The 12,885-nt window shown below is 48.6% G+C and overlaps 1 protein-coding gene across 1 annotated transcript; it reads right to left on the bottom strand.

Moving 5' to 3' along the window:
• Nucleotides 1-1,079: 1,079 nt before the first annotated feature.
• Nucleotides 1,080-12,513, bottom strand: LOC129066954 (60S ribosomal protein L36-like). Its single transcript, XM_054568661.1, has 2 exons — nt 12,480-12,513; nt 1,080-1,402 (listed from the first exon to the last, which is right to left on the bottom strand). Exons 1-2 carry the CDS (start codon nt 12,511-12,513, stop codon nt 1,080-1,082), a joined length of 357 nt encoding a protein of 118 aa, XP_054424636.1.
• Nucleotides 12,514-12,885: the final 372 nt, after the last annotated feature.

The raw sequence follows: 12,885 nt of genomic DNA, 5'->3' as shown, positions 1-12,885 counted from the left end.
TCCACACCTAAGTATATTACAGTGATTCTGAGAACACAGAATGTAGAGAGATGATTAAAAGCAGTGAGAAATAGATGCGAGAATACCTACGAAAGAACCAAGTTAATCAGCAGCCTTCTCAACAACAGGAGGCCGAAAGTGGTGAAGCAGTATTTTCAGATTTTGAGAGGAAATAACTGCCAATCTAGAATTGTGTGCTCAGAAATATTATCTCTCAAGAATTAAATAAAATAAATGCATTTTCAGTTAAATAAAATTTGGGAGTACATACCAGTTACAGACCTTTTACTACAGGACCTTCTAAAAGCACTTCAGGAAGAAAACAGCAACTCAGAATAAAGGCCTGAGAACCAAAGAAGGACAGTGAATGAAGGAGTTTGGAAATGTGTAGGTGAATCTAAAGAAACACTAGTTTGAGTTTAAAAAAGAAAACAACTGAAATACAGATCACATAAGAATGAAATCTTAATTATCATTAAGATTGTTAAAATGAATTTTTACTGTTCAGGAAAAAGGTTGGGAAATTAAATTTGAATTTTTAAAACTAGGTATGGCAAAAATTTTAAGAGTAACAACTGAAAGTAGAGAGTGTATAGCTTCTAAACCAACAGGAGATATTTCCAGTATTTTTTCTCAGTTATAGGTAGATAAACCATATAAAGTAGTAAAGCTGTAGAGATTTAAACCACACAATTATCAAGCTTGATTTAATGATCATATATAGAATATACATTGTTCTTGAGCAAACATAGGACATTTATGAACATTAGCTATGGATTAAGCCATAAAAAAAGTTATATCAAACTAAAAAGTAAAAAGGTACCATACAGATTATGTCTCTTATCATGGTGCAATGAAATAAAAAATCAAAATCAAAAATATAATTTAAAAATTTTTTAATTAAATATTGACAAAATCGTAACAGAAATTTTTAAATATTCAGGACTGAACAATAATAACTCTCTTACAAATAAAACTCAAAGGATGTTGCAAAGGTGAAAAATATATACCCTTACCTATGTATTTATTTATTTATTTATTTTTCCTGAACAGGTTTTATTACACAGAGGGGATGGGGCTCAGTCCTCCTTGGCTGCTGCCTTCCTCATGGCTGCAAGGACATTGCTCAGCTCCTCTCTCTTCCTCTTGGCACGGATGTGTGTCCCCACCCTTTTCTTGATGAATTTCAGGGCTCTCTTGTCCTTACAGACTTCGAGCAGCTCCATGGCGCGCTGTTCATAGCGGGCAAAGCCACACACCTCTCGGATCAGGTCCCGCACGAACTTGGTGTGCTGGGTGAGGCGCCCGCGGCGGCCGCTGTGCCTTGGCTTGCTCACGTTCTTTGTCACTTTGTGGCCTTTGTTGAGGCCCACGGCCGTGGGGTAGCGGAGGGCCCTGGCTGCTGCTCCTCAATGGCTACCGCGGTCCCTTACCTATTTATATACATGAGAAAAACATAAAGACTAAACACTTATATTTAAAATCGTAACATTGAAGATATGCTGAATGTCCAATGAGCAGGTAGGAGAAGAATAAGAGAATAAACTTATTAAAGAAAAAGGATGGAGATTATAAAGACAAGAACAGACATTAATCAAAAGGAATACAAAGTTAGAACTGAGAGAAAAGTTTTTTAAAAACTGGCTTTACAGAAAGATGAATATAATAACCAAATCTTCAGTGGGATTTATCAAAAAAAGGGGGGAAAGGTGGAAATTTAAAAATAATAGGAATAGAGGATGACACAACCACAGAAACAGCAGATATTAAAATGAGAAGGAAATATTATGAAGTATAATTGCACCATCTGTTCAAAATAATTGCTTGATCTGCTCATAAATATTATGTTAATAAATTTGAGAACTTATATGAAATAAGCAAATTCCTGAAAAAGTATAGTGTACTAAACTTGACTCAAGAAGAAAAGAATGCCTGAAATTAAATCAGTAGTTAAAAATCCTCCCCTAAAGAAAATAGCTGGCCTCGTCAATCTTAGGAGCAAATGCTACATACCTTTCACAAAAATTGTTCCAATTTTCTACAAGATGGAAAACGCAGAATTACTCCCTGGTAGCATTCCACGAGGTCAGTTCAGCCTCGATGCAAAAACAAGACAAAAACGACATGATGAAAGAAAGTTTCGCTCTAACTGGTAAACCTTGACACAAAATCCCTAAACAACATTAACAAGCTGAATCCAGCCAAGCATGAAAAAGAAAATATATCCTGTCCAAATTTGCTCCTTCCCAGGAATTCAGGGGAAATGTATCATTAGGATAAGTGTAATCTGCCACATTAATCGAAGAGAGGAGAAAAGCCATATGGTCTTCTTATATGACTCAGAAAAGGATTAGATAAAATCCATCATCCTCTCATGCAAAAAAAAAAAAAGAAAGAAAGAAAGAAACTCAAAGCAGAAGGGAGATCGCATAAACTGACAAATAATATCTGTAAAAAAAACTACATTCGGCAAACCCCATTCTTCACCGTGGGACGGGAGGACCAGTGATGCCCACTCTGCTCAGCCCACCCTATGCAGGAGAACTTGGCAACCAGCCTCGGTCTATTTCAGGCGTTTGGTGATTACTCCGCCTGTCAGTCGTGCTGCTTGGCCCAGGAAAGGCAATCTTTTCCTGGTATCTTAGTAACAAAACAACACAACTTTATTTACTTAAGTAAGCTCCCTTTCTAAGATCCTATAAAACACGTGGTGACAATGAATTTAATTCTGCTTTACATACTAATTTACATGACCACCCTGGCTGTTAAATATTTTAAATGGCACCCCCGCTCTTACATGAGACCTTCGGGAACCCCGTTGCAACCATTATCCTCCTCTCTCCTCTGGACGTTTCCTGCACTTCAAATGTCAACGACAGTCGGTGGAGGGAGCAGAGGAGGTAAAAGTCAAAACTCTGCATTATTTCCGTTATTCCCACTGCAGGGAATGTGTCCAGAAGCTGGGGGCGGCCGTGACCTCATTGCCCCCTATTCTCCCTGGCAGCACAGTTTTTGGTGATGGAGAGCTCACCGTCGCTCGTCTGTATTTACAGTCCCCATTGCTCACAAATCACCTGGACATTTTTCTTTATATGGGGCAGTAAACCCTACATGATTCCTTTTCTTGATGGTATCTTGCCTGGTAGAGAAACTGAATTCTTCTTCGTATGCCTTCAGTTCAGATCACGTTGTTCTGCTTCCACAGCGGGTCTTTTTAATACATTTTTAAAGTAAGAATAAAGTCATGGGCAAACAGGATGTTAAAGGGACTTTGTGTGGCACGCTTCACTGTTCTTTCGCTGGTATTTCAAGATTACATCATTATTTACAGTTGCTAAGGCGATCATGTGAGGATACTCCGTTCCGGAATACTTGGAGTCCAAGTGTGTGGTTCATGTCCTTGGGAAACCGTCCACTAATCAATCAAAAGGATTTGACACTGAGCCAGGTCATCAACGACCTCTGGCAAATTAACACAAACTAGCTACATTCAAACAATAATAAATGAGTTATTTATTGGCCAAGCCCACTGTAGGAGATGACATTTCAGTTATTTAGAAGTAGACAGAACTAGGAGGAAATCAAATAATCAAAAGAAGCCTCATCCATACCACAGAACTGTTTAAAGAAAATCCATTTAAAACGAAGCCCAGAAGCTTCCACCTGTTGGCAGAAGTTTTAAGTGAGGCCTCAGATGGAAGAGCAACTAGAGGTTCCATTTGCCAAAATGTTCAATTCACATATTCTTTATCCTCCTGACAACAGAGGCACACTCAGGCTAGAAGAAGCCAAGAATAAGCAAAACGAAACGAGCGCTAGACCCCCGGATGGAATAAAGGCTGACTCATGAGGTCCGGGGGAGGAGAGCGCGCGGGCGGAGACGCTTGGCCCGCTTCTTGAAGGCACCTCTTTGGAGACAGAGCTCGTCTTCCTTTTCTGTGTTTGTGTCCCTCCGCCCAAAAGGCGAGGTCCGGGAGGGCGCTGTGCGGGGTCACGTGCCTCCGTTTCCCCCGCTAGAGGGCAGGAGTCTGCGCGGGGCAAGCCCAGGCCCCCATTGTGTTTGTTTTTTAAAAAAACAGAAGACAAAAAGGACATGTTTTCCTATGACATCTCCATTTCCCCAAAGGAAAATAAAGGTGCTGCCATCAGTGAAGGTATCCGGAGAGTCCATCATCTCCATCACACAAGGTGGGGGGCCGTGTTTTTGCAATATTATTCTTTTATTTATTTACTTACTTGTATTGTTCATGTGCCATTACAGTGGTTCCTGCTTTTTCTCCTTTCCCGAGCTCTACCCTGTCCCCTACGCAAGTCAATACTATTCTTGCCGGTAAATAGTAAATGTATGAGGAACGCCCATCGGTACGGGACCAGTTAAAGACAGTGTCGCGCATCCAGACTGCGGGGTTCCAGGCAGCCCCTAAAGTCAATGGGGTGAAGTTACACTGACCAGGGATGATCCCATACACAGTGGCAAGTGAAAAAAAAGGAAGTTTCAGGACAGTCTCTCAAGTGTAATGATGGCCATATAAAAACTTAAAAGATGAATGTGAAACAAGGAAGCCTCATCAGGTGTCATAATTATGAAAACTCCCTCATTTTTGTCCCTCTCCCACACCCTCCCCCCAAACCCCAACCCCATTCCCTTAAAATATCCTCAGTGAGCAAATTCCCTTCTCTGCTCTGGGGACAAAACTCCGGCAGCCGCGTGGCTCCTGTGAACTTAGGGGTAATAAACAAATCCTGGGACTGCTTTAAATCATAAACACCGTGTCGATTCAATAACTAAACCTGTCTAATACTGTATAATAAAAACTTCAAACTTGATTTAAATCAGACTTTCTTGATTTAAATCAGACCCTCCAACTGGAGCCTGCTGGGCCTGGTGGCCTGCAGACGGGGAGGCTGCTTGTGCTGGTTTCCTGCCTTGGGCGACTGCAGCCTTCATCTCGCTGGCGCGTGCTGATGCCCCAGGACCCGCGGCAGGGGAGGCGGGGAGGAGGGGGCAGGCGCGTCCGTGCCCACTCGGGGTCTTGCTGGTCGGCACCTCCTTGTCATGGGCTCTTTCTCAGGTTCTGCACAGGCCCCCTGGGGGACTCGTCCACAGCACTTTATGCAGGGGCTGGGGGGGACACAAGAAACCCGGAATTTACTTAATAAAAAAAGGTGTATTTATTCTTACACATTGAAACTTCAGTCACCTTCAGAGTCCTCTCCACTTGATGCCATCCACCTATCAAGACGTTCTTCCCACGACTCCAAACGGTTTTTGAACCCGTTGATTCTCATGCCTTTTAGTGCTTCTGCCATTCTTTGTATCAACTCTTCCACATCAGCAAAACGTTTCCCTTTGAGGACTTTTTTCATCCAGGGAAACAAAATAAAAAGTCTCCCTGGATGAGAGCCGGTGAATAGGGAGGGTGGTACACGGGGCCATGCCGTTTTTGGTCAAAAACTGCTGAACCCTCACCAAGGCATGGGCTGGTGCGCTTGTAAATCACCCATTGTGAAATGGGCACACGTGTTGAAAGACTCTTCAAAAAAATTCACTGAACGCAGCCTCTCACAGCAACGCCAGCTGGCGCACTGATCCAGATGGGTTTCTAGAACACTCACCTAGCGGGGAAAGCCTGAAGTACAAGGTGCCCACCCTCCAGGAGACAATTCTGGTTTGGGGGGGGCTCCCCCTCATGCACGATGCTGGCGATGTTTTGTCAGAGGGCTGATCGCCCGTTGCCTCTCAGGACAGTCCTCTAAGGTGAGATGTTAAATGCCCAGCTCCCTCTTCCCTGTGGTCCACGTCTGGTCCACGAGAAATACTCATGACCCGCCTCCCAGCCTCCAGGCCAGCCGCCTCTGAGTTCCTGACTAGCTGCAGCGCATCCAGGTCCACTCTGCCCAGCGGCCTTGAGCTGAGGGCAAAAGTCTCTTCTTTACGTTCTCAGCTGTGTGTCAGCTGCTTGTGCCCTCCTTCTGAATGGCCCTATCAAAGCTCCTGTTGACTGGAGAGAAAAGGGCACCACCCTGTGCTCCCACCCCTAGGAGGTAGGGCTGGTAACCGCAGCTATGTCTTGCCAAGGCAATCTTCCTGACAAAGGCTCTCTAACCTGCAAAACCTAATTTATCATGCCCTTCGTGGAAGTGAGTCATTCAGCTAGTCCTTGACCGTCCGTTTTTAAATACCTGCCTAGTGGCTCATCTCTAACAGCTCTCTCTGACCTCTAGACTTGTAAGATAATAAATGTGTATTGTGCCAAGCCGTAAGATTGTTGCAGTTTATTACATCAGCAATAGGAAACTCAAACACCAAGCTGTGTGTAACCCCCTGCGTTTCCCAGATTCCTTGCAGTTACATGAGGCGAAGCGACAGAGTCCAGCCCCGCGAGTGTAGAGGAAAGTCACAGGCATGACCTCAGTCTTGCACGTCTTGTTTTTAAAAGGCTGATCTCCCTCGGCTCTGTGAAAACTCCTGGGCTTAGGTCTAACCAGTGGGACTGGGGATTACTGGGCCTTGGGAAAACTTAAAAGCAAAACAAGTCAAAGCAAAGCATAAAATGAGGGTGTGATTTTTGCATAGGGTTTTTCTTCTCTATTGGCTTAACCAACTCCTTGACTTCCTTGACTGTCTAAAATATTAGACACTTTGGACAAGAAGACACTGGCGTGGCAGGGCCTGTCTGACCCCATCAAAGTTTGCCACAGCCGTGAAACAGCACGGCGCTGCCTCCCGCACGCCCGGGGGGCCCCTGCCCCCGGTGGGTAGCAGCTCTGGGTCTGGTTCTTGTTTCCTCTGCCTCAGCGGGATTCCTCTCCATCCTGCCAGCAGGAGGGGAAAGGCAAGCCCGATCCCCTCGGGGTCCCGTCTCCTTTTCTTGAGGGGCATCTACACTTAGGAAGCTTAGAGGGGGCGGAGTCCCTGGGGGGTGCCATCTGGCCCCCCTTACATGTTCACCCGCATCCGCACCGTGGCACCCCATTCTTCATCCTGCTGGGTGTTCCTGTGACTTCTGCGTCACACGCAGAACCACTCAGGCCTCCTGTCGCACGTAGGACCGAGTGTAGAGGAAAGTCACGGGCCTGCCCCAGCGGCCCCAGGAGGGAAGGGGAGGAACGCAGAGCGCCACCGAAGATAAGGACGTGGGCTAGCAGGAATCGGATGACACCCTGCCCCTGCGCACCAAGTTTTACATCCCCCGACGAGATGTGAGTCCCTCCAAAATGCCAACTGGGCCTTCTCTCTCTGCACGTCCTCACTGGCCAGCAGGGTGCCCACCGGTGCATTTTATTGTTGATGAGCATCTTGGGTAGAGTGCACACACTTAAGCAGGTCTGACAGCTGTCCCCTTATGCAGGACACGTGCCTTCTGCCAGAGTCCCCAGAGGTGGACCCTGCGACGCAGGTTCAGGGGGCGGGTTGGTGATGAAAGCAGGGCTCCCCTCCCCGCCTGCCTGGAAGTGAGGACGGCATGACAGGGTCCCAGCAAAGGCTCTGACTCAAGCCAAAGCCCCACAGAGGCAGCCACAGACTCACTGGGCAGAGGGACCTTGGAGGACAAGTTACACCTCAGGGTCGCCCCCACGGGAGGTGAGCTGGACCCTGTGAGCTGCTATCGCCCGAGGGCCGTCCTTTCAGAAGGGTAGGGGGCACGCAGACGTCGTGAGAGAGGGCCCAGGGGATCTGAGCAGAGCGCCCCCCACTGACTGGACAGGGGAATCGCGAACCTTGGAGGGCAGGTCCCGAGGGTAGCGGGCACACCGATTGCACCACAACTCAGTGGCTGCCCAAGTAAGACAAGTGGAGCAAAGAAAAGAACATGTTTAGAGAAACTCCAAATGAGGGTGTGCGCCTCCCTGGCTCACTGAGATCTTCCTGACATATGCCATGTAAGGTCCCCAGTAGGGTGACTTTCCGGGCAACAGCTTCGGGCCAAGGGTTTGTCAAATAGGCAGAACTGCACAACTATCACACAGTGCAAACGGTGGTTGTCAATGTACTGCATGTGAAATGTCCGTTGGCTGGACCAGGACACGCAGCGGAGAGTTCTCTCTGAAACCCAGTTTACAAGCATTTGGAGTCTGCTCTATTTAGAGTATTGACGCGTACAGATGCGTTGCATAGTTGGAGAAAAAAAAAATCGTCTCATAAAAATTCAGGAATTTTTGGATGCGATATTTTTAAAGGAGCACTTATTCCAGGAAATTTGGAAAAGTTGGAAAGAAGGTTGCGACTTGTGACTGTGAAGCACCCTTTTCCTTCCTCTGACTGACGGTTCTGAACGTGGGATGTGCGGCTCGGACCGGCAGTGGCAGCCCCACCTGGGAGCTGGTGAGAAATGCGAGCTCTCAGGCTCCGACCGACCGACCGGCAGGCAGAGTCCGAAGCCCTGGGACAGCCTGCCTCCGGGGGGAGCGGGGGCGGGGTTCTGGTGAGGTGGGAGAACCCCGGATTTGAGGAAACCAAGTCCGTGCGTTCAGTGTTACGGTGCAGAAGGGGAAACGAGCACTCAGGAAAGAGTCCTGTTTGCTAACTTAGAATCACTCATTTCTCAGAAAATGCAACCTTACCGAGGCAATGCATGAAGTGGATTTTACTTTCAACATAGCAATACTTTTCATGATTTTCTGGCTCCTAAAATGTTCGTGTTCATTGTTTTCAGATATATTTTCAATATAGAAAGAAAGAGACTAAGAAGAACGTAGAGTGCGCTCAAGTTCCACCACTTAGGGAAAAAACCCAGCTAACATTTTAGTGCACGTCAGTCGAGAGTTTTTACTTGCATAGATACATATAGTGATACTTTTTGTTGTATTGTTTTTGTTTTTCACAAAATAAGCTCATGCTAGACATGTTTTATAACATTTTGCAAAGTGCTTTTTAATTTAAAAATACATCATGGGTATGTTTTAATGTCAATAGGTAGAGGTCCGCATTTTAATGTCTTATGTTTTCATGTCTGCATAGTATTCCATGGGAAGAAAAACTGCAGTCTGAAACGACTGCTTTGTTATTGAATGAATAGGTGTTCCCAGCATTGGTGTTCTCCACAATGCCACATTTAACATCCTTGTACTGACACCTCCACGTGCTTCGTGGAGCAGGTAGACATATCGCAAACCTCCTTCCTAAATTACACAGCCCTAGTTCCACACGTCACCCACCGTGCTGGCCCAGCACAGCCTCGGAGGCTCTGCCCTGTGCCCGCACCCCGCCCTCCCCGCTCCCTCTCTCCCCTCTCCCTCTCTCCCTCCCTCCCCCCTCCTCTCCCTCTTCCCCTCCCCTCCCCTCCCCCCTTTCCTCTCTCAAACAAACAGAAGCTCTGAGAAGGAGGAAAGGGCCTTACCTCAGCTTTCTCTCTCCCCCTTCGCTCACTCTGGGCCAAACCCGAGAATAGACGCCAGGAACTCAGGCGGGAGGGGGGCAAGAATGAGACAGATTCTATTAAAAACTCTAGTTTCTGAGCCATCTCTTGCATTTTCTCTTGTCTCCTAAGGGAAACTCCTGCCTGCCCCCTTGGAAAAGTAGCCCAGAAGTTGTCCCATCCCCGATGGAACCTCAAGGCAGGTCTGTCCCTACTCCAATCAGAGTTTACAGAAGGGCCTGACCGGGCGCGGGAACAGCCACTTCCTCCCTGAGGGTGAAGGAAGAAGGGGGGAAAGGAGTAGAGAGAGAAATTGAAAGGAGGGGACAGAGGGGAGTTGAGGTGGGGGGCCAGGCCCTTCCCACAGAGGCGTGTCCTTTAAGAGCAGAGCGCCACAGAGACCTGTCACCTGGCTCCTGGCCTGTCCCCTGGAGCGCCCACCCCACCTAACACCGGTCGTGGAGACGCCCACGCGGCCCGTGCCTCCAGAAATCCCCAGCCCTTTTGGCTTTGCTGCCTCAAACAAAATTCCGTTTCCACTGCCGTGGCCGCAGGCCACAATAAATACATCTGCAGCAATCCCAGCTCTCGAGGGTGCCAGGATTCTTGTGCCAGATTGAATCCAAAAAGCTGAAGTTGCAACCGCCTCAGCTCCCAAGTCTGAAGTGTGTTTTTCCTTCGACCGTAGAATTGAGATAAGAAGAGAAACTCCCATGGAAATAGCAACACGCACCTGAAATTGAAAAAGGGTTAAATAAATCACCCCAAGGCTAGTGATATAAATTCACCCACATATTTTTCATTCTACAGTGTCACTTATACCAGTCAATGCCAGGTTTGAAAAAAAAAAAGAGTTTTATAACATTTTGATAAACGTGCTAGGACTGTTGTAAGTAAAATTTCAAGAGTCACCTGAGCAAGAATGGGAGCTGACTAAAAATAATATTGTGCCACCGCGCTTTCAGTAAGAATGTCAAACGAGCCGTGGCTGGTGGCCTTTCTGCCACCTCTCCTTGGAACCGGCCAGGCCCCATCGGGCCCCCATCAGCCCCCCAGCGCAGACCCCTCGCCCTGCGTGCAGCTGGTTCAGTGTTGCAGGCCTGCCCCGCCTCTTGGGTCAGGGCTGGGCTGGCAGAGTCCCCTCCCTGGACCGCCGTGCCCGCCACAGGAGCCTGCCGGGCACTCGGATTTTCTCAGCTCTGACACTGGGCCACGGGCACCCAGACTCTGAATCCTAAGAGGGTGGAGACAGGACTTCATCGCTGCTCTTCGGATGTGGGGAGATTCCCCCAAAGTCCCCAGCCCCTCTACCCATACCCTCTGTCATGTGACTTTGTGGCCCTTTGGTCCCCTGCGCCCCCCGGTGGTATATGTTCCCCCGCCCCCTTGAAGCTGGGCTTAGCACATGGTGCGTCTTGGCCAAGGGGACATCAGCAGAGGTGACGAGTACCTCGTGAAGGAGCCCAGACCAATGGATGACATCACCCCACTGTCGGCCGCTCCCAGCCGGCCTTTCCCCCCCAGAGCAGTAAGAAAAAATAAAAGGCCCCCTTTGGAGATAGTGGATCATTTACACTTGAAATGAAAGGGGACTGTCCTCATTTTCACAAGCTGTGTACCCTTTACTTACACTTCCTCATGTTATAGATACAGGATGTGCATACTTTCAAAGGACACTCGCCTGACCAATAGCTGATTCGCCTGGAATTAGGAGTTTGCCGAAGTTTGGGGATGGCGCTGAAGGTGCTTCATCTCAGAGAGTCCAAACTGAGTCAGGGACACCCCGGTCCTGAACCTCAGGGTCACCCAGCGCCTGAGAAACCTAAACTATCCGCAGAGCTGCTGAGCTCCCAGCCATGGCTGGAAACCAGCAGGCCGCCCATGGACACACAGGCATGCACGCCCACGCAGGCTCACACGCAGTGCACGCTCATGCCCCACACACACTCCCGTGGTAGTGGGGCTTTGGGCACGCGCAGCCCCACTGGTGACAGGCCACTGGCCCGCCACGGGCAGCTTGTGGCCCTTAGCCAGGCGAGCGGCCAAGCTGATGGCAAGGAAACTGTGGGTGGGAGGATTCTCCCTGCGGAGCCGCACTGACAGTAACAGTCACGTGTGTGAGCAGAGGCCACGCTCCCTCTGGGGGGTGCCCGTGCGCCACAGTGCCACGTGGGCCGGGGCGTGTCCCTGGGCCACTTCTGGAGGCCCGGGGCCCTCGGCAGAGACAGCTGCGGTGCTGGGGGAAGCGAGGGGGGTCTGGGGGGGATCCCGTTCTCGGCCTCCAGGGAGACTTGCTGGGGCTGCTGGGGTGCAGGGAAGGAAAGCAGTGTTAAGAGACACCTGGTGGGGGACCAAAGGCGACAGTGGACCACTCGTTTGCAGTGTTACCTTGCTGCACTTAATTCACTATTTTAAAATTCCATATATGTCTTTCCTAAATGTGCCTATAAAGTGTTCTTGGGCAAGAATCCCATGTTATGTTTCACGGTGCTAAGAAACGTGCCACGAGCCATGTGAAAGACATCCCGGGTGAATCAACGTGAAAGGGAGTAACGTACCCCGCACGATTATTTTTAAATGATGACAGCTCAGGTCTCCACTGACCGAGTGAGGCAAAGAGCAGGGTCTATCTATAGCAAAACAGATTTTTTTAAAATCCAGAGAGTTCAGGTGGTACTGCGGGCAGAATGCAGGACCGCGCGTCTAGGAGTCTCGGCTCTTCCGTGCCCTCCAGGCCCTGCCCCCAGCTGCCCGCCTGACGCTGGGAGGGCGGTGTCGCTCGTTGCGGTCTCAGTCGCTCAGTCGCATCAGCTCGGCACCGGCAACATTTGAATCCCCTTCAAAGGGAAAAATCTGCAGCCCTGCACGGTTGGATCACTTCATTTTTACCATAATGCATAAATATACACAATTATAAGATAAGGCATAAACCTTTTAGGCTTACAGCTCTTAAGTATCACCAGGCACGTTAAAAAAAATTTTAAAAATAAACAACTCTGTGAGTCAATAGAACTCAATTGGAAAAAACTAAGTTGAGCAAGAATGTCACGCTTCTGCAGGACACGGCCCCTCCCCCCAGCGCGGTGCTGATGGGCAGGCCTTTTGCACGGGGCTGCTTACCCTGCCGGTGCCGTGTGAGGTTCTCAGCCGGCATGACCTTTCTTGGTACTGGGAGCCCGAGCCTCCCCGGGCCTCCCTTGGCAGTTGTTTCGGTAACACTGGGCACCTGGTGGCCACAAGCACCAACACAAACGAGGAGACAGATGAATTTCAGAGCAGTGTGTATTAGAAAGCGGACATCTACGTAACCCAGAATATGCTTGTATTTTAGATCGTCACCGAAACCCAAACACAGTTTTAATCTTATAGAGAATTCAGAGCCTTTTCAGAATTGGTCCCAATGCTCCAGCTGGAGAAATAATGGCGTCAAGAACCTCTAGGTTCCCTTCAGGCTCTGACAGTCCATCCTGCAACTACCCAATCTTACAGGAGCCTCAGAAATAGCCACAGCAGTGCACAGACCTGC

The sequence above is a fragment of the Pteronotus mesoamericanus genome, unplaced genomic scaffold (assembly GCF_021234165.1).
Source record: "Pteronotus mesoamericanus isolate MK-2021 breed Mesoamerican mustached bat unplaced genomic scaffold, CSHL_Meso_final contig_20, whole genome shotgun sequence".
NCBI lineage: Eukaryota > Metazoa > Chordata > Mammalia > Chiroptera > Mormoopidae > Pteronotus > Pteronotus mesoamericanus.
Note: the sequence above shows the minus strand (reverse complement) of the source record. Positions and strands in the feature narration are given on the sequence as shown.

Excerpts from the sequence above, each read along its gene's own strand:
- LOC129066954 (XM_054568661.1), bottom strand. The coding sequence starts at position 12,513 with ATGCCGGCTGAGAACCTCACACGGCACCGGCAGG. Across the intron at positions 1,403-12,479 it reads CCTCACACGGCACCGGCAGG|CAGCCAGGGCCCTCCGCTAC; the intron begins GTAAGCAGCCCC and ends ATTGAGGAGCAG.